Source organism: Loxodonta africana, chromosome 2, assembly GCF_030014295.1.
Source record: "Loxodonta africana isolate mLoxAfr1 chromosome 2, mLoxAfr1.hap2, whole genome shotgun sequence".
NCBI lineage: Eukaryota > Metazoa > Chordata > Mammalia > Proboscidea > Elephantidae > Loxodonta > Loxodonta africana.
Genome location: NC_087343.1, coordinates 161,899,197 through 161,919,063, shown reverse-complemented (window position 1 = coordinate 161,919,063; position 19,867 = coordinate 161,899,197). Strand labels below are relative to the sequence as shown.

Genomic DNA, 19,867 nt, shown 5'->3' with positions numbered 1-19,867 from the left:
CTAAGTTAAACTCTTTACTATTTCTTTAAAGACCCTCCCCCTTAGGCAGCCCATTTCCTTCCACTGTAATGATCCTTCATATCATCTCTCCTTTCTCTAAATCTCCCCAACCCAGTCCCCAAATGGAAATAAACTCTACATCTCCTATTGTATTTTCATACTTGAACATCCTTTTCTTATAAAATAGTTTTCATTCTGTCTTGCAATATATTTTTGTATGTCCATGCCTTATTTCTTCTATTAGTGTTAGGTTTCCTGAGAGCAGGGATTTTTGTTCATACATTCATTCACTGACACATTCATTCAACAATTAGTGACTATTTTTTTTTTTTTGCCAAGCATTAGCCTGGGCCCTGGGCATGTACTGGTACACAATGTAAACGCATACCATGAACTCTTGGACGTTATAACCTAGTAAAGGAGACTGATAGTCAACAAAAGTCACATAAATAATTACATAATTGCCAAATATGATGATTGTTGTGAAAGAAAATTAAAGGTCATGAGAATTGGGTTTAAATTGGGAACTTCAGAAGATTTTATCCAACCAAGGAATTTGCTGCAAAACTTAAAGTGTTAAAATTCAGACATGTCACCTTGAGGACTAAGGTTTGCCTGACCCAAGTCATGGTATTTTCAGTCCCCTCATATGCAAGTAAAAGATGGACAATGAATAAGAACGACCTAAAAATAATCAATGCATTTGCATTACGGCGTTGGCTAAGATGATTGAATATACTGTCAGAAGAACAGGTAAGTATCTTTCTGGTATTTTTTGCTTTCAGCGAAGATTCATTTGACATCAGCAATGATATCCTTCATTTCATATCCTCTTCTGAATCCAGTTTGAATTTCTGGCAGTTCCTATCATTGTTCTGCTGCAACTGCTTTTGAATTATCTTCAGCAAACTTTTAATTGTGTATGGTATAGAGTTGCTATGAATCAGAATCGACTTGATGGCAGAGGGTTTTTTAAGTATCTTGTTCAACGATTCCACATTCTGTTGAATCACTTTCCTTTGGAATGGGAAAAAATATATTTTTTTTTTCTGCCAGCCAGCTGGCCAGGTAGCTGTCTTCCAAATTTCTTGGACTAGATGAGTGAGCACCTCCATGGCTGCAACAGTTTAAGTTTGTTCAAACATTTCAGTAGGTATTCTGTCAACTCCTGGAGCCTTGTTTCTCACCAATGCCTTCAGTGCATCTTGGACATCTTCCTTCAGTACCATTGGTTCTTGATCATATGCCACCTCCTGAAATGGGTGAATGTCAACCAATTCTTTCCGGTACAGTGACTCTTTGTATTCCTTCCACCTTCTTTTGGTGCTTCTTGCATCATTCAATATTTTGCCCATAGAATCCTTCAGTATTGCAACTAGAGGCTTGAATTATTTCTTCAATTCATTCAGCTTGAGAAATTCTTAGCATGTTTTTTCTCTTTTGGTTTTCTAACTCCAGATCTTTACATATTTTATTATAATATTTTACTTTGTCTTCTAAAGCCACCCTTTGAAATCTTGTGTTCAATTCTTTTACTTCATCATTTCTTCCATTTGTTTTAGCTACTCTATATTCAAGTGCAAGTTTCAGAGTCTCTTCTGACAACCATTTTGGTCTTTTCTTTCTTTCCTGTCTTTTAATGACACTTTGCTTTATTCAGAAACCCTGGTGGTGTAGTGGTTAAGTGCTACGGCTGCTAACCAAAGGGTCAGCAGTTCGAATCCACCAGGTGCTCCTTGGAAATTCTATGGGGCAGTTCTACCCTGTCCTCTAGGGTCGCTATGAGTTGGAATCAACTCGACAGCACTGGGTTTGGTTGGTTTTTGGTTTGCTTTATTCATGTATGATATCCCTGATGTCATCTCACAACTCATCTGGTCTTTGGTCACTAATGGTCAATGGGTCATATCTATTCTTTGTATGGTCTCCAAATTCAGGTGGGATATACTCAAAGTTGTATTTTGGCTCTTGTGGACTTGTTTTAATTTTCTTCAGCTTCAACTTGAACTTGCATATGAGCAATTGATGGTCTGTTCCATAGTCAGTCACTGGCCTTGTTCCAACTGATGACATTAAGTTTCTCCATGGTCTCTTTCCACAAATGTAGTCAATTTATTTCCCATGTATTCCATCTGGTAAGATCCATGACACAGTGGCTGTGACATTGGGCTCAAGCATAACAACGATTGTGAGGATGGCACAGGACTGGGCAGTGTTTCATTCTATTGTACATAGAGTCACCTGAAACAGAACTGGCTCTTCAGCACCTAACAACATCTAAGAAGGAAGATCATAAAATGCAATCTACAAGAGGAAGAAGCATTTGCTGACCAGCAATGAAAAGAACTGGCGTGGGGAACAGCATGTAGAAAAGTTTATAGAGTTCAGAGATCTGAAAGAGAATGTGTGTGATAAGACCTTGTCTGAACCATCTTCATAAATGCCATAATGCATATTTGGTGGTATTTGCACTTCTTCCAATGTCAAGTGCCCCAGGTGAAAAGAGTTACGCAACTAACATATAAATGGGAATTTCTTGAGCAAGTTTCATCAACTCTATCACAATGGAATAACTACCGAAGGAAAAAAAAAATCAGTCTTGGTAACTTTTTCTCCCCATCCTATATCCTGACTAGCTCATAAGGAGATTTTCAAAGGCCAAGAGGTAAAATGCTAAGAAGTGTTTTTTAAGCAAGTGTTCTAACTGGAATGTGAAGTCTATTCATACTCAGAAATGGACACACAGCATTAGAGTCTCCTTATTAGGAGGTGTTATGATTTGTTGAGGGCATAAAACTGCTTAAACACCCCTCAACAAGAAAAACTTCACCCAACATTATTTTTACTCATAATTCCAATCAGTGTCTATCTACACCATGTAAATCACTCTGAAGAAATTGCATTTATACTCACAAAAATTCTGCACACAGGGCACATTTGTTGCCATGCATCCTGCCATCAGGGCCACGGACTGGGTCACTCTCACGTGTACAATAAAGTCTCCCATTCCTCACTTGGTTCTCATATTCCTCGCAAAAATCCTTTAAAAAGACAAGTAATTCCATTTAGTATTTTTCTCTTTCTTAATCTTGAAACTTCACATGATAGATTTATAGTCATAGAAGGTCTAGAAGGTGTTGGCAAAGACATACAACATATTAGTGAGAACTAATAAGCAATAGTAATTATACTATCAAATTACTTGGTATCTGTATCTGCTATGCGATATATTTATTAAAAGGTAAAAAGATCCTAGAAAAGAATAAGGCTGAGCAAATATTTCCTAAAACTAGATAATTCTTGTTGACTTCAAATTCAGAAAAAAATAAGTAAATAGAAGATATTTCATGGGTTCCAACAAGGACATAACAAAATGCAGTGAACGATATAAAACAAACAAATGTTGCCTGTGAGCAGAAGACAATCTGTGAGATAAAGTGTTCAAAAGCTACTTAATATGGATCGAGTCAAGAACAATCCAAACTAGTTTTCAGGGGAAAAAGGAATAAGAAGGTATCCAACTACATTATGCTTAATTTTGTCTTTTTTTTTGATGGATCGTTTTTGTTTATGCTGTCTTTTTTTTTTTTTATCAATGTTGATTTCTGGCATAACAGTTTAAAACTTCAGAAAAAGTGAATGTAATATTCCTTCAGACCCCACTCAAGAGAGACCACCTATACAATGAGGTAACAGGAATAGATGCTCTTTAGGACCTTTTCTGCATCTAGTGTTCTCAGATTTTTTTTTTCATAAATCATATTTCATTAGGACATTTTAAAAGAGAATCCTAATTCCCTCCTAATAAGAAGTTATTTGTTTTTGGAGGAGCAATGAGTGTACTCCAAACTTCCTGGTTGTAACAATCTAGGGATACAGAAGCAGAAGACATTCACATGGTAATCATAGCACATTAATAAAATTAATGCTCAATGATTCTCACACAGAAACAATGATAATGCCCATTTATAAGTTGTGATTCATCCAAAGAGATCCTGAGAAAACACTTTTGTAAGCAACTCGCTGACAGGTTAATTATGGGGCAGGTATTGAGCAATCATTATAAAGCTGTTCTATTCAACTTGTTGTTAGGTGCCTTACAGTTGATTCTGGCTCATGACAATCCCATGTGATGGAGTAGAACTGCCTTGTAGGTCTTTCTTGGCTGTAATCTTTGTGGAAGCAGATTACCAGGTCTCTCTCCCAGGGAGACACTGGGTGGGTTCAGATTGCCAACCTTTCAGTTAGCAGCTCAGAGTTTAACAGGTCATGGTGCGAGGACTCCTTCCTATTCGTAACCATGTCCACGACCCCACCAACACAATGATGCCAGCCACAGAAGGAAAAAGGAAATACAGTCAAGACTTGATGAAAGACAAGGGCAAAGAACTCCCTATGACTATGAAATAATAAATTGCTGATTAACACTGGCTGAACCAAAATTTAAGGCTGAAATTTAACACCATCATAAAAGTCTTGCCTTTCAAATCCTTGGTGAATATTGAACAAATTATAGACAGTTTTGAATGCTTTGTTTTTCTTATTTCAAACTCTGAACACACTATTTAGGGCAGAAACTTTGCTTCATTGAATGGCATTACAGAGGGGCTATCAAAAACTGGGCCATTCTGTTCCCTTAGGAAATGAATGCTTAAAAGGAAATAAATGAATGCTTACTGGCCACAAAAATTATCCTAAAAGGGTGTAAGACATGGAGTCACAATCCAACAAGGAGGTAAAATTGAGATCATCTATCAACCTCTTTATTTTGCTGACAACAAAATTGAGCCCAGGGAGAGGAGATGATGTATTCCTTTTCACCCACCAAAAGCATGACAGAACAGCTAAAAGCTCAGGTATTCTGACTTCCAAGCAAAAAGCTAGTCATTTAGCAAAGTAGCTGCTATCATTTTCATTGAAAGTAGGGTTTAATAGCCTTGATGATTTAAGAAGTCCTTGTTACATTACCTACAGTGTTTCTTCAATTAACAAAAGGAAACAAATAATACCAGATTGAAAATATCAAATCATAAACTGATTTTTTTAATTAATTTTAACAATATTTTTAAAGCCATAATCTCAACATGTGTTTGAGGTTCTCAATTAAGCAGAAGCAAGACCTTTATAAATGAAAATCTCACTGAATCCTAGAACTCTAATGAACCAAAAAAAAAGTGAATAACTCCAACATTTCAATGGAATTACAATGCGCCAATGAATACATTGTTTAAAAGAGTCTGGAATTCTTTTTTAAGTCATCCTGTTTAATTTATATTATGTCATGATTTTTAAAAAATTTATTCAAAGCAAAATGAATTTACTGTAAGTCAGAGAGTAGGCTGGTAGAAATTAAGCAGAATTTAGTTTGCATAAATGTTCTCTCATACATCTTCTATTTGTTTTGCAAACAAAGAAGGAAGTTTCATGTTTTGAACCTTATGGTGGAAATGCTGTTTTAACTCTGAATCTAATGATTAGTATAGTAAGAATAGTCAATTTGGATCCACAAGCAATACCCACCCACGGAAGCAGCAGTCAAGAAATTAAACCATGTACTGCATTGGGCAAATCTGCTGCAAAAGACCTCTTTAAAGTGTTGGAAAGCAAAGATGTTACTTTGAGGACTGAGGTGTGCCTGACCCAAGCCATGATCTTTTCAATCATCTCATATGCATGTGAAAGCTGGACAATGAATAAGGAAGACTGAAGAATTGATGCCTTTGAATTATGATGTTGGCAGAGGATACTGAATACACTATGGCCTGTCAGAAGAACAAACAAGTCTGTCTTGGAAGAAGTACAGACATAGTGCCCTCTGGAAGACAGGATGGCAAGACTTCATCTCATGTACTTTGGACATGTTATCAGGAAAGACCAGTCCCTGGAGAAAATCATCAGGCTTGATAAAGCACAGGGTCAATGAAAAAGAGGAAGAACCTTGACTAGATGGATTGACACAGTGACTGCAACAATGGAGTCATTGTGAGGATGGCACAGGACCTGGCAGTGTTTCACTCTGGTATATATGGGGTTGCTATGAGTCGGAACCAACTTGATGACACCTAACAAAAACAGTCAATTTGGAGAATTTTGAAATTAAGAAAAAATGAACATAATAATAAAGGACCATGACATTATTGCATTACTTCAAAGCTGTGTTAATATTTATGGCCACGAGAACCAAATTGTATTGGTAAGTCATTTACCTTTATAGCATCTCGTCGAATTCTGGTTGTACCTTCTCGCTTGGCATTTTCTTCAGATTCTTTTAAACTGTTAAGAGAAGTTAACATTTGATCAGTTTATGGTTCAATCATATGTTTAGAGTTTGAGCCTTGACTAAGTAATTGCGTATCTTTTGCCATAACTTGCTGAAACTGTTCCACTTACATGAGACAAGCATTTCCCTGTGTTGAATGTCTGAGACAGGGAAATTGCCAAAGATAATGAAGGGTGTGAAAGTGACTCACTGACAGTCAATTAGAAGCTTTGTTTTGTAAAACTGAACGAGCGTGACGCCTTAATTGACAAACAGAAGATTGTCAAGAAAATTCCCTTTAACAGGCAGAACCAAGAGCTTCACAACAATGCTTTGACAAGGGTAATGCCAAACTGAGCGTTTGAGGTATTGCTATCCACACCCTTACGGATAGCTTTTTATACCTTGTATTTGTTTGCCTTTGTGTAAAAGCATAGCTGTTAATAAAAGCTACACCTGAATTCAGCTTTCAAGCCCTTTCATATCCATCATCTAAGTTCAGTCTCATCCTGGAGGTAAAAGTTACTATTTCAGTTCAACCCAGAAAAGAAACAGGAGTTACAGAGGCGAGAATTCTCCTGTTCAGGTAGAGCGTAAACTGAAACAGGAAACCGCAGAATTAGGGCAGGTTTAAGCACTGAAAGTACATGCTTCCTAGATAAGAAGGAGGATTTCCTGTCTGGAAACCAGTTATAATCTCTGTTTGGTGAACCTGAAAGGACTTGCCCTTGAATTCTAAAATAGTTAACTGTAGATGAAGTTTTTAATTGTTCAGGCAAGTGTGAGGTTTATTGACCTGCTAAATCTTTCTCTTTCCTGCTTTTTAAGAGCCAGTGGGTTAAATAGAATATTTTAAGACATTCTGACATGTAGACTAGAGGGTCTGTACCTTCTTTAACTGCCAGAATATTAAAGACTCATTGGATCTTATTCATATCTGGATCTCCAGTGCCCAGAACAGTATCAGACACTCAGGGAAAGATTCTTGAGTGAAAGATTAACCCAGAAAGATGAATCTGCCTTTTTCACTAATAATAAATTCAGCCTTATGACACCTTTATTATTTGTTATATTAGACTGTGATTATTCAGCAATGGTCTCTACATATGCCCATATTAAGCAATACATGTCACATGACCGACTGTCCTCCATTACTCCATATGAAAGTGGTGCTTTCTAAATTTTAAAATTCTGTGCCTTAAAAATACTGTGCATTTTCAAATCATTATAATTAGAATAATTTAAAAGTCACAGACTTAATAACTAGCAACACCAACTCAAGGTCCCTGAATGGCACAAGCAGTTTATGCTCGATTATGAACCTAAAGGTTGACGGTCAAACCCACTCAGCCATGCCATGGAAGAAAGGCGTGGCAATCTGCTGTCATAAAGATTACAGCCACGAAAACCCTGAGGAGCACTTCTACTCCACACATACGAGGTCGCCGTAATTCAGAATCTACTCAGCAGTAACAGAGTTTTCTTTTTTTTTCATATACCTACCTTAGCCACTCCTTTTCAGACACTTCAGTAGACTACAGGAAGAGAAACAAAAGAAACTACTCTGGGAGTAAGGTCTATTTCACAGTATGAAGGCAAAGGCTTGCACGTTTCATGAAGCTGACTTTATTTGTGGAATGGTTCTTAGGGCAGGAACCAAGGGCATCGTCATCGGGTTAACCTATCTGGGGATGATGTTACTTACAACAGCTCAGCACACATTGCACACTTATTGCCATGTGTCCTCCCATCAGGACCAAGAACAGGATCATGTTCCCTTGTGCATCCAAGTCTTCCATCCTTCACATAGGGCCGAAAAGCACTACACAGGTCCTAAGGAACAGGGAAAGGAAGCTGACACATACCGCCCTGACTGTAATGCTTACAACTCTGTTTTCAGAAATGTAGAACTTGGTGCCTCTCTACCTGATGAACTCTAGCCCCTTAGACCAGTGCCAGCCATGTAGTCCAACGCAACAAGTATTATATAATGAATAAGATAAAGTGTGAAAATCACTCACTTATTCATTCTATAAACATTGATAACGTACCACGTGCCAGAACTAGGAGCGGACAGTTCTTGCCCTCAACTTGCTCACAGTCTACTACATGATACAGGCAAAGAGACGGTTAAAATAGCGTGTGCTCAATGCTCTGATGGAGGCGACAGCAGGCGCTAGAGGAGCAGATAGAAAGGGCACCAAACCTTAACTCAGGGAAAGCATACAGCTAGAAAAAGACAACAGTGACATGGAAGAAACACTCACTTCCTACGCCCACCATCATAGGTTCAAAGAATTTTAATGGAGAAAGAAGATATTTAATCCAAATCTCATACTTGGATGTGTAAACACTGGTTAAGCGTTTCCCAAGATCTCCCGACGGCAAGTGACAGTGCTGGCGCTTCGATTCAGGTTAAGTGACTGGAGTTTAGGGCCCTTTCTACCACACATCAAGTCTCATTTTGATTTCTTCTTCTTTTTTTTTTTTTTTTTTAATAGAAAGTAGAAATTGAGAGGAAAGGTTTAACTACCAAAGTATCCTGCTCTGGCTACAGGAACCCTCAATTGCTTTTTCTCATAAGCAAGCAGCATCCCGTTTCAAGGGCAGCAAGAATTACTTTATTCCAAGCAATCCACCCACCAAGAAGGGCACTTCTACTTTCTTATTGAAGTCATGAAGCCAGCCCACCCTGTTTCTCACCACACTCCTCACGTGCTCAGGGTTATGGTTCTCACATTCCCCTTCACTCTTTATGCCAACTTGGGATCGGGTTTTCCTAGAATCAAATGTTAGTAGACACAGCAGTTTAGTATCACAGAACTTCCCACCATTCAAACCTAACTTCCCTTTGTTTGAGTATGATCCTACTTTGCTTCTGAAAACGGCTAAGAGGAAACCCAATGGACAGTTTGACACTCGTTGTCTAATAAAAACAATTATATCAAAATTTAGGGAAGATAAACTTTCTCCTGGTCCAGAGATTTGGAGAATTCATCAAGAAATTCAACACATAAGAGAATGTACAGTGTGCCCACCGCATTTTAGAAAGTAAAATAAATAAAAACCTGTATGTCCTCTGTATGTCTATTTTTGTTTTCTGTACTTTGTGGTGACTCTTGGTGAGGGCTGAGGGTATAATTTTAGAGTGTGTTTCTGAAAATGCAGTCCTGTGAGAGATCAGAGTGGCTTAATTCAGTTTTATTTTGGTGAAGATGCTTATTACAAGGAGGGAAAAAGCTTGCAGAAACTTGAAGAATGAATATTTATCATACTCTTTACTAGACTTTCCAAAGTCTAGTAAAGTGGTTGTTACATTTGCAAAAACTGAAGAGCAGACAATTCAAGACAGAGATCACAAGTCAGAACCTGCAGAGCAGGTATGCCATGTTGTCGGCTGAAGACAATCGATAACCAAGCCTAGCATTGAAGGTGGAGAAGGAACAAAATGGGGTCAAAATATAGGACAGTAAGATACTTTAGCTATTTGGCAAAGCTTGGGTAGATTGGAAGAAGGTCAAGATTAAAAGTCACAATGGCCTACTCTAATATTATAAATTACTGAGCACTTAATAAATATCAATTGATTATTAAACCATTCTCTGTGAAAAAGGATATGTTGGTAGACGGATAAATAGAGAGATAGACAGACAGACACAAACACACATACACACACACAGAGAGGTAGATAGGTAGATGTGTACGCATATATGCATGTGTGCTTGTATCCTTATCCTGTCCACTTCATGGAAATAGTGCCAAGTGTTTGATAAATTGTACACGAAAGGGCTTTGTAAAATGAAAAGTGTTGTACAAAGTGTGTGTGTGTATATATATATTTTATTATCAGTAGTAAAAGAAGTAGTAGTAATAGTTTAGGGATAGATAACTCCCACACAATGAATTGTTATTATCTTAAGGATTGTAGGAGGAAAAAATGTGTCATTATACAGAGAACATGCTTTAGGGAGGAAGTCTGCTTCAGAGAGTACTCACGCATTCTCAGCACACAGGGCACATCTGCTGCTGTATGTTTTCCCATCTGTGCCACAAACAGCTGCATTCTCAAAAGTACAGATAAAATCCCCATCTCTTTCTCCTCTCCTAAAATCATCGCAGTTCAGCTACATGAGACATGATCAAGAAATATCAGAATATAAGAGATAAGATATTCCTCAGATACATAAATAAGTTAAAATTTTAAGCTCATGACACTATAACTTACTGAAGAAAAAGATGTTATAAGGGTAAGATAGCAGGCTAACAAAATCAAAAATAATGAAACATGGTACAGAGAAAAGAAGATATAATTAGATTTCAGAAGAAAGGATCTCGGTATGATTTCAGTCACCTGCTGCCTAGAGATCTAAGCCAAACTACCTCTCTGCAACTTAGTATGGTGTTTGTCTGTCAAATCCTGCCTGCCTTTTCCACAGAGGGATAGTGAGGTCCAGTAGATAATGGATATGAATGTTCTCTGTAAACTATATATAAGCCATAGTAAAATTACTAAAATTTACAGGCTAGGATAGTGGTTAAGAGGCAGATTTTTGAGTTCCTAATTCTAACTCTGCCACTAGCTGTGTGATTTGAGCAAATTACTTAACTTCTACTGTGCTTTAGTGTGAATGAAAAACGGGCACAATATTATCTACCTTCCAGGATTATAAAGGTATTTAAATATGTTCATATATATACAGCATTTAGAACAGCCTCTGGCACATCATGGGTATTCATTGTTATTGTTGCTGTTAGTTAGTTTTCATTTTAAATGTTTCCTTACTGGCAATCAAGCCAAGAAAAGTAAATCTCTTTTAGGGATGATGGAAAAAATCCCCAAATGTCTGCTATAAGAATATGACATATAAGTGGGGACAAACCTGTATGGTGAGAAAAATAACTGCACCAGGAAATAAGTGAAGGCTAATGTTTGAATCTCAGATCTGCCACCTACTCACTTCACCTCTTTGAACCTCACTTTCCTCATCTGCAAAATGGGAGTTCACACCCTGCCTCCATTAGAGACTAGTGGTGAAGAGCAAATAGATACTTATGAAATATATTTGATCCTTCAAATACAGCATTTTGCTTTTAATTTGGCAATTCATTGTGACATGAACTAGCTAAAGAAGATACACAATTAACTTGATATTAACTTCTGTCTAAAACAAAAGAATAAAACTGTGTATTTTTCTTTATCGTATAATACTACAAAATAAATTTTTATGACATTATCATAATGAAAATATTTTAATAACAGACATATAATACATGTTAGGCATTATACCTCACTATTCATGCTGTATGATTAGGAAGATTTTAAAAATAAAGTGAAAATGGAATAAAGGATGACCATATATGCTGTTTTATTTGCTCATTTCTTCATTCCTCAAAATTCATTGCACATCCACTAGGCTCCAGGCATTCTACTAAATTCTGGGACTTCCTCAGTAAAGAAGAGAAACAGAACACATGCTCTAAGATGCTTATGTTCTAATGGGAAGAGACACTACAAATACGATAATTGTAGAACAATGAGTGCTATAAAGAAGTCCTTGTGAAAGATGTGGCAGTCTGCTTCTGTAAAGATTTACAACCTTGGAGACCCTATGGGGCAGTTCCTATGAGTTGGGATCCACTCAACGGCAGTGGGCTTAGTTTGGTAGGTAAGTGCTATAAAAAAATAAACTGAGTATTAAAATAATGCCTAGAATAGTAGCCATCTTAAATATGGTGGCAAGAAAGGTCACTCTGAAAAGATGATATCTGAGGTGAGATGAAAATGAGGAGACAATCATTAAAGATCTGAGAAAAAAGTATTCTAGGCATCCACGACCACTACTAGTTGTCATCAAGTTAACTCCAACTTATGGCAACCCCATGTGTGTCAGAGTAGAACTATGTTCCATAGGGTTTTCAATGGCTGATTTTTCAGAAGTAGGTCCCAAGGCCTTTCTTTCAAGGCACCTCTGAGTGGGCTCAAAACTCCAACCTTTCTGTGAAGGATTTGTGGTAGGAACTAGATTTTCCAGTTTAAGGAGTAAAAAGAAGTGTGGCCTGGTAGATAAGAAGCAACCAGGAGAACTACTGGCTTTCTCTCCAAAATCATTTCTGGAGAAACTACAGAGGAATGGGGATATTGTGGATGGAACTTGGGATAATCTTATTTAACTTGGTACAATCACCACCATGTCCCTTCACCAGAAAAATCAACAACAACATACCAGGTCACAGGTGTTGGCAGGGTAATGACAGCACAGATAAAAAGTCCAGCTGCTAGGTGATGACAATGGGTGGAAATATTTACTGCTCCACCTCCTCACTCTCCAATCCCCAAGGGCTGTCGGATCACAACCTACAGAGGATACTTCCTCCTAATGTTGACAATTTCTGAGGCCTTAAAGATTAATTACTGACCTGATAGGGTAGCAGCAGAAAACTGGAGTGGCAACACTGGTTCTGGAACCTTCAGCTCTGGGCCTTATCCTTTTCCCTATACCTACATTTACTAAGAGGAATAGAGCATCAAGCTTGACCTAGAACATTATCCAATACACTTTACCAGAAAAAATAACTAAAATCATTAGGAAAATTTGCAGACAAAATCTCTGGATGTCTGAGGAGGAAAACAGCATAAATAAAGACCAAAAAAACCAAATCCAATGCCGTCAAGTCGATTCCGACTCATAGCAACCCTATAGGACAGAGTAGAACTGCCACATAGAGTTTCCAAGGAGCGCCTGGTGGATTCGAACTGCTGACCCCTTGGTTAGCACTCATAGCACTACACTATGCCATAAATAAAGACAGCGAACTGGAAAACATGTATCAACTGAAGCAGAATTATTGGAATAAAAAGAAAACTGTAATTTATCAGAGTATAACTATGCTCTAAAGAGATGAGAAGAAACTTACAATATAAAACAGGAAAAAATAAAGTTATAAAGGAAGAACAAGGTGAAAGATTTTGACATGTGAAATATCAAAATGGAAATAAGGCAATATAAAGAATAGAACTAAGAGAGATGCAAATGTGTAATGAATATGTGAACCATCAGATCAAAAACTCTCATAGGGACAATGAAAAGGGAAAAAAATCTAAAATTGAAAAGAAAAGCTAAAGAACGCAAAGGATAGGAGAAAAAGGAAGGAAAATATGTGGGAAGAAATAATTGACAAAATAGGGGGAAGAAAATCCTAGAATGAATGAAAGTGAAAGAGCAAGAGAAAAGGAAAAACATCTATAACAACTCAAAGCTAAAATTCTAGTCAATAGTAATCAATTGTGGAAGTTTGGGGGCTTTAAAAAAATGAACTGAAAGTAGGCTAAAGGGGAGGGGGTGCAGATATTAGCAATAGATAAACATATTAGCAAGGTGATAACTAAATAGAAATATGGATATTTGATTATGAATAACCATAATAAGAGCAAAAATAGGTATGTAACTTTTTTTTTTTTTTAAGAGTAGGGGATTAATGTTGTTGTTGGGTGCAACTGAGTCAATTCCAACTCATAACCGCCCCACAGGACAGAGTAGAACTGCCTCACAGGGTTTTCTTTTAATCTTAAGGGGAGCGGATTACCAAGTCTTTCCCCTGCAGAGTGTCTGGGTAGGTTAGAACCACCAGCAATTCAGTTAGCAGCTGAGTGCCTAACTGTTCGGCCACCAGAACTCTTTGATATATAACTTATAAATCATTATCAGAGAAAAGTTAGAAGTAAAGTAATTTTTTAATGTTTTTTAAAAAAGCAGGTTCATTAAGTGAAAAATAAAAACCAGAAAATTGAATCCTAAGATAAGTAAAACAACTTTTGTTGTTGTTGTTAACAGCAAATGTAAATGATTTAAAACCTACAAATTAAAAGACAATATCTGACTGGAATTTTTTAAAGCAATAATGTACTGATCACAAAAGAAAAATTTAAAGTAAAGTTATACAAGTATTAAAACGATAGGATGGGAAAAGATAAACCAGTCAAATATTAATAATAAGAGAGCAGGAGTAGCAATATTAACAACTGAAAAAAATAGAATTTGACAAACTATATCATAAGTGACAAAGAAAGACATTATGTAACATGAAAGGAAGAGAGAAAGGAGATAGAAAAATCGTGAGCCCACATTCACCTAATAATAGAGGCTTTACACATGTCCAAAAAAAAAAAAGCAGAATGTAATAGAATTAGATAAATCAATAACTATGGTTAGAAATTTTAACACACATCTCTCATATCTGAAAATCAAATAATGTATTATTAAACAACTGTGGGAGAAAGAAAATTAAGAAATACTTGGTACTGAATGGCAAATGCAACTACTTCAAGTACAAATCATGGGGTAGATGATTACCAATATTTTCAAATACACTTGTCAGAAAAATAAAAAAAGTTAAAAACTAAAGGACTAAGTATTGCTCGACCCATTTTAAAATGAGCCACAGAACAAGCATAAAGAAATAAGATCAAATGCTGTGGAGAATAAAAACCATAGAAAAGATTAACAAAAAACCTGGTTCTTTAAAAAAAAAAAAAAAAGTATGGTAGATCGATATTTAGGAGGACTGATAAAAGAGAAAGCAAAGATGAAAATAGTATATATGTGGATTATAATGGAGAATAACTGTATAAGCATTAAAATAAAAAAATGAAAGAAAGATATAAAGACAACAGAAGCGTATTATGCATGTCTTTAAGCTAATAGAGACATGCTAAGCTAATGGAGCCCTGGTGCACAGTGGTTAAGAGCTATGGCTGCTAACCAAAAGGTTGGCAGTTCGAATCTACCAGCCGCTCCTTGGAAACCCTATGGGGCAGTTCTACTCTGCTCTATAGGGTTGCTATGACTTGGAATCAACTCAATGGCAACAGGTTTTTTTCCAAGCTAATAAATTTGAAAATCTATCCAAAATGGAGCTGTGGCTACAAAAACCAGAGTACCAAATGCTAAAATTGGTATACTACATAAAAGAAAATTGCATAGACCAATAAATATTAATCCAATTGATGTGCTGGCCAGAGAAACTTCCTCCTTCAAACGTCCTAGCAGAAAGAATTTTAAAACCAATTTTTCTAAAGTTTTAAGAAAATAGGAAAACTTGTATTAAATAACAGCAACTTGCAAATTACTCCCCAAAATAAAGAATGTACATTGAGCACTTTTTTAAAAACAAGTTTGTTGTTGTTACATGCCCTCGAGTTGGTTCTGATGCATAGCGACCCTATGTACAACAGAACAAAATACTGCCCAGCCCTTCAACATTCTCACAATCATTGTTATGCCTGAGACCATTTTTGCAGCCACGATGTCAATTCATCTCATCAAGAGTCTTTCTCTTTTTCACTGATCCTCTACTTTACCAAGTATGATGTTCTCCAGGGACTGATCTCACCTGCTAACACATGCAAAGTATATGAGACATAGTCTCGCCATCCTTGTTTCTAAGGAGCATTCTGGCTGTACTTCTTTCAAGACAGATTTGTTCCTTCTTCTGGCAGTCCATGGCATATTCAATATTCTTTGCCAACACCATGATTCAAAGGCATCAATTCTTCCGTCCTGCTTATTCATAGTCCAGCTTTTGCATGCATATGAAGCCATTGAAGATATCATGGCTTGACTCAGGCACACCTTATTTCTCAAAGTGACATCTTTGCTTTTCAACACTTTAAAGAGGATTTTTTTTTTTTTTAATTTACCCAATGTAATAAGTTGTTTGATTTTTTGACTATTGCTTCATGGGCATTGATTGTGGATCCAAATAAAATGAAATCCTTGACAGCTTCAACCTTTTCTCCTTTTATCATGATGTTGCTTCTTGGTCCAGCCGTGAGGATTTTTGTTTTCTTTATGTTGAGGTGTAATCTATACTGAAGGCTGTAGTCTTTGATCTTCATCAGTAAGTGCTTCAAGTCCTCTTCACTTATTGATATGCAGATGACACAAATTGGCTTATAGCAAGCCATTTTGTGTCATCTGCATATCACAGGTTGTTGAAGAGTCTTCCTCCAATCCTTTTACTGCATTCTTCTTCATATGCAAAAAAAAAAAAAACCCGCTGCCGTGGAGTCACTTCTGACTCACAGAGACCGTCTAGGACAGAGTAGAACTGCCCCAAAGAGTTTCCACAGAGCACCTGGTGGATTTGAACTGCCGACCTTTTGGTTAGCAGCTGTGGCATTTAACCACTATGCCACCAGGGTTTCCTCTTCTTCATAGAGTCCAGTGTAAAAATGGCGTGGGGATGATGTCTGACCTCCTGCAACTTCACAAGGGGGAAAGAGAATCAAGATCAACAGCCCAAGGCTGATTCCTACGAGGAGTTCAGAAACGCCTCCTCTCTCTGCCATCTTTACCAATTCTGACACCAAAAGCCCCTCCCATAGTCAATAAAACACAGGTAAACATCTTTCTGGTATTCTCTGCTTTCAGCCAAGATCCATCTGATATCAGCAGTGATATCCTCTTTCCAAATCCTCTTCTGATTTCAGCTTGAACTTCCCTGTACATTGGCAGTTGCTGTCTTCCAAATTTCGTGACATAGACGAGTAAGCATTTGTTTAATGAAACATCTCAGTTGGTATTCCGTTAATTCCTGGAGCCTTGTTTTTTGCCAATGCCTTCAGTGTAGCTTGGACTTCTTCCTTCAGTGCCATCGGTTCTTGATCATATGCCACCTCCTGAAATGGGTCAAAGTCAACCAATTGTTTTTGGTACAGTGACTGTGTATTCCTCTCATCTTCTTTTGATGCTTCCTGTGTCGTTCAATGCTTTCCCTGTAGAATCCTTCAGTATTGCAACTCAAAGCTTGGATTTTTGATACAGTTCTCCCAGCTTGAGAAATGCTAAGGGTATTATTCTCTTTTGGTTTTCTAACTCCAGGTGGTTGCACATGTCATTGTAATACTTTACTTTGTCTTCTCGACTTTCTGTTCAGTTCTTTTACTTCATCATTTCTTCCATTCATTTTAGCTACTCTACATTCAAGAGCAAGTTTCAGAGTTTCTTCTGACATCCATTTTGATCTTTTTTTTTTTTTCCTTTCCTGTCTTTTTAATGACATTTTGCTTTCTTCATGTATGATGTTCTTGATGTGATTGCACAACTCATCTGGTCTCCCGTCATTAGGGTTCCATGTGTCAAACCTATTCGTGAGATGGTCTCTAAATTCATGTGCCATACACACAAGGTCATATTTTGGCTCTCATGAATTTATTCTAATTTTCTTCAGCTTCAATTGTAACTTGCATATAAGCAAGTGACGGTATATTCCCCAGTCAGCTCCTGGTCTTGTTCAGACTGATGATATTGAGCTTTTCCATCATCATTTTCCACAGATGTAGTCGATTTGATTCCTGTGTATTCCATCTGGTGAGGTCCATGTGTAGAGTCACCAATTATGTTAGCGAAAAAAAAAAGTATTTGTAGTGAAGAAGTCATTGGTCTTACAAAATTCTATCATGCAATCTCCAGCAGTCCCCTGTGGATGTACTGTTACAAGCGTTTTTGGATTATCTTCAGTAAAATTTTACTTGTATGTGAGGTTAATGATAATGTTCAATAATTTATGCATTCCTTTGTTTTAGATCACTTTTCTTTGGAATGGGCAAGTATATGGATCTCTTTAGTTGGTTGGCCCAGTAGCTCTCTTTGAAATTTCTTGGCATACACGAGTGAATGCTTCCATTTATTGAGGTATAATTTGCATACCATAAATGCACCCATTTTAAGTATAAATTTATGGAGTTACGCTACTATCACCACAACCTAGCTTTAAAATATTTCCATCAACCCAAGAGTTCCACTCCACTCCTTCACAATTAATCTCAGCTCCACATTCAGCCTTAGCCAATCACTATTCTCTCTGACTATAAAAAATGTACTGTCTTGATATTTCATAGAAAAGGAATCATACAATTTTTTGCAATTACTTTGTAAATATTTCGCATATTTTTCTTGCAAAAAATTTGTTTTTGGTTTCTTTCATTCCGCATAATGTTTTTGAGGTTCATCTGTGCAGTAATATGTATCAGTATGTATATTACTTTTTATTGCTGAATAATATTCCATGTTATAAATATACCTCATTTCATTTATTAATTCAACAGTTGATAAACATTTGGATTACTTCAATTTTGACCTATTAAGAAAATTCTGTTATGAATATCCATGTGACTATTTGCATATTTTGTGAACATACATTTTTATTTCACTGGGGTAGCGTCATTCCTAGGGCTGAAATTTGTTGGGTTCCATGTTAAATTTATTTTTAACTTATTAAAATTCTGCTAACCAGTGTTCAAAACTTGCTGCACCCTTTTATTCTTCCACTAGAAATGTATGAGAGTTCCAGTTTCTCCATAGCCTTGACAACACTTGGTGTTTTCTGTCTTAATGATTATATTCATTTTAGTGTGTGTAGTGTTATCTCACTATGGCTTTAATTTCAATTTCCCTAAAGAATAAAAAAGGTTGAGCATTTTTTCAGTGCTTATTAACTATCCATACATCCATAGTGAAATGCCTATTTTTAATTGAGTTGTAAGAGATCCTTATATATTCTGGTTACAAGTTCTTTATCAAACTTGTAAATTTTTTTTCCAATCTATGGCTTATCTTTTCATTCTCTTAATGATGTCATTTGAAGCACTAAAATTTGTAACTGTGACAAAGTCATATTTAGAAATTTTTTCTTGTGAGTCATGCTTTTAGTTTCATATCTAAAACTTCTATGTCTAACTCAAATTCATGAAGACTTTCTCCTTTAGCTCTTATATTTAGCATTCTAATCCTTTTTGAGTTAATTTTTGTTTATGGTTTAAGGAACAGTTTTATGTTCATTTCTTTTGCTTGTGGATATTCTATTATCTCAGAACTTAATTATGTTGACACCTTGGTCAAATACTAATTGACCATAAATATAATAAGTCTCAATTCTGTTGCACTGATCTATATACATATCCTTGCATCAGTAACACATTGTCTTTATCACTGTTACATTATAGTAAGTTTGAAATCAGGTCCTGTTAAGTGCCCTAACATTTCTATATAAATATTAAGATCAACTTGTCAATTTCTACCACAAAAAAAAAAAAAAAAAACCTACCAGGATTTGGATAGAAAATATGCTGAGTGTAAAGATTAATTTTGGAAGAATCACCATCTCAACAATATTGACTCTTCCAGTCTAGTAACATGGACTATCTCTCCATTTACATTTAAAACTTTCATTTCTCTCAGCAATGCTTTGTAGGTTCCATTATACAAGTCTTGTGTTTTGTTAAATTTACTTTTTGTGTATATATATTTTTTTATGCTCCTGTGAATAGAATTATAAATGGAATTACAAATTCAACATCTGGATTTTTCATCACCAGTATATGGAAATACAAGGAACCCTGGTGGTGCAGTATTAAAGTGCTTGGCTGTTAACCAAAAGGCTGCTAACCCACCAGCCACTCTGCAGGAGAAAGATGGGACAGCCTGCTTCCATAAAGACTTACAACCTTGGAATCCCTATGGGCCCGTTCTACTCTGTCCTATAGGATCTCTGTGTCAGAATCAATTTGATAACAGTGGATTATATAGAAAAACAATGGAGTTTGTATAT

General features: G+C 36.5%; 1 protein-coding gene across 1 annotated transcript in view; it reads right to left on the bottom strand.

Moving 5' to 3' along the window:
* SPINK5 (serine peptidase inhibitor Kazal type 5) overlaps window positions 1-19,867 on the bottom strand; it is a 79,877-nt gene that overhangs the window by 47,895 nt on the left and 12,115 nt on the right. The window contains exons 5-9 of the mRNA XM_064277919.1: window positions 10,256-10,383; window positions 8,975-9,038; window positions 7,965-8,092; window positions 6,207-6,273; window positions 2,914-3,041 (exon numbers count right to left, since the gene is read on the bottom strand). Coding sequence (XP_064133989.1) covers window positions 2,914-3,041; window positions 6,207-6,273; window positions 7,965-8,092; window positions 8,975-9,038; window positions 10,256-10,383 — 515 coding nt within the window. The remainder of the gene's footprint in view (window positions 1-2,913; window positions 3,042-6,206; window positions 6,274-7,964; window positions 8,093-8,974; window positions 9,039-10,255; window positions 10,384-19,867) is intronic.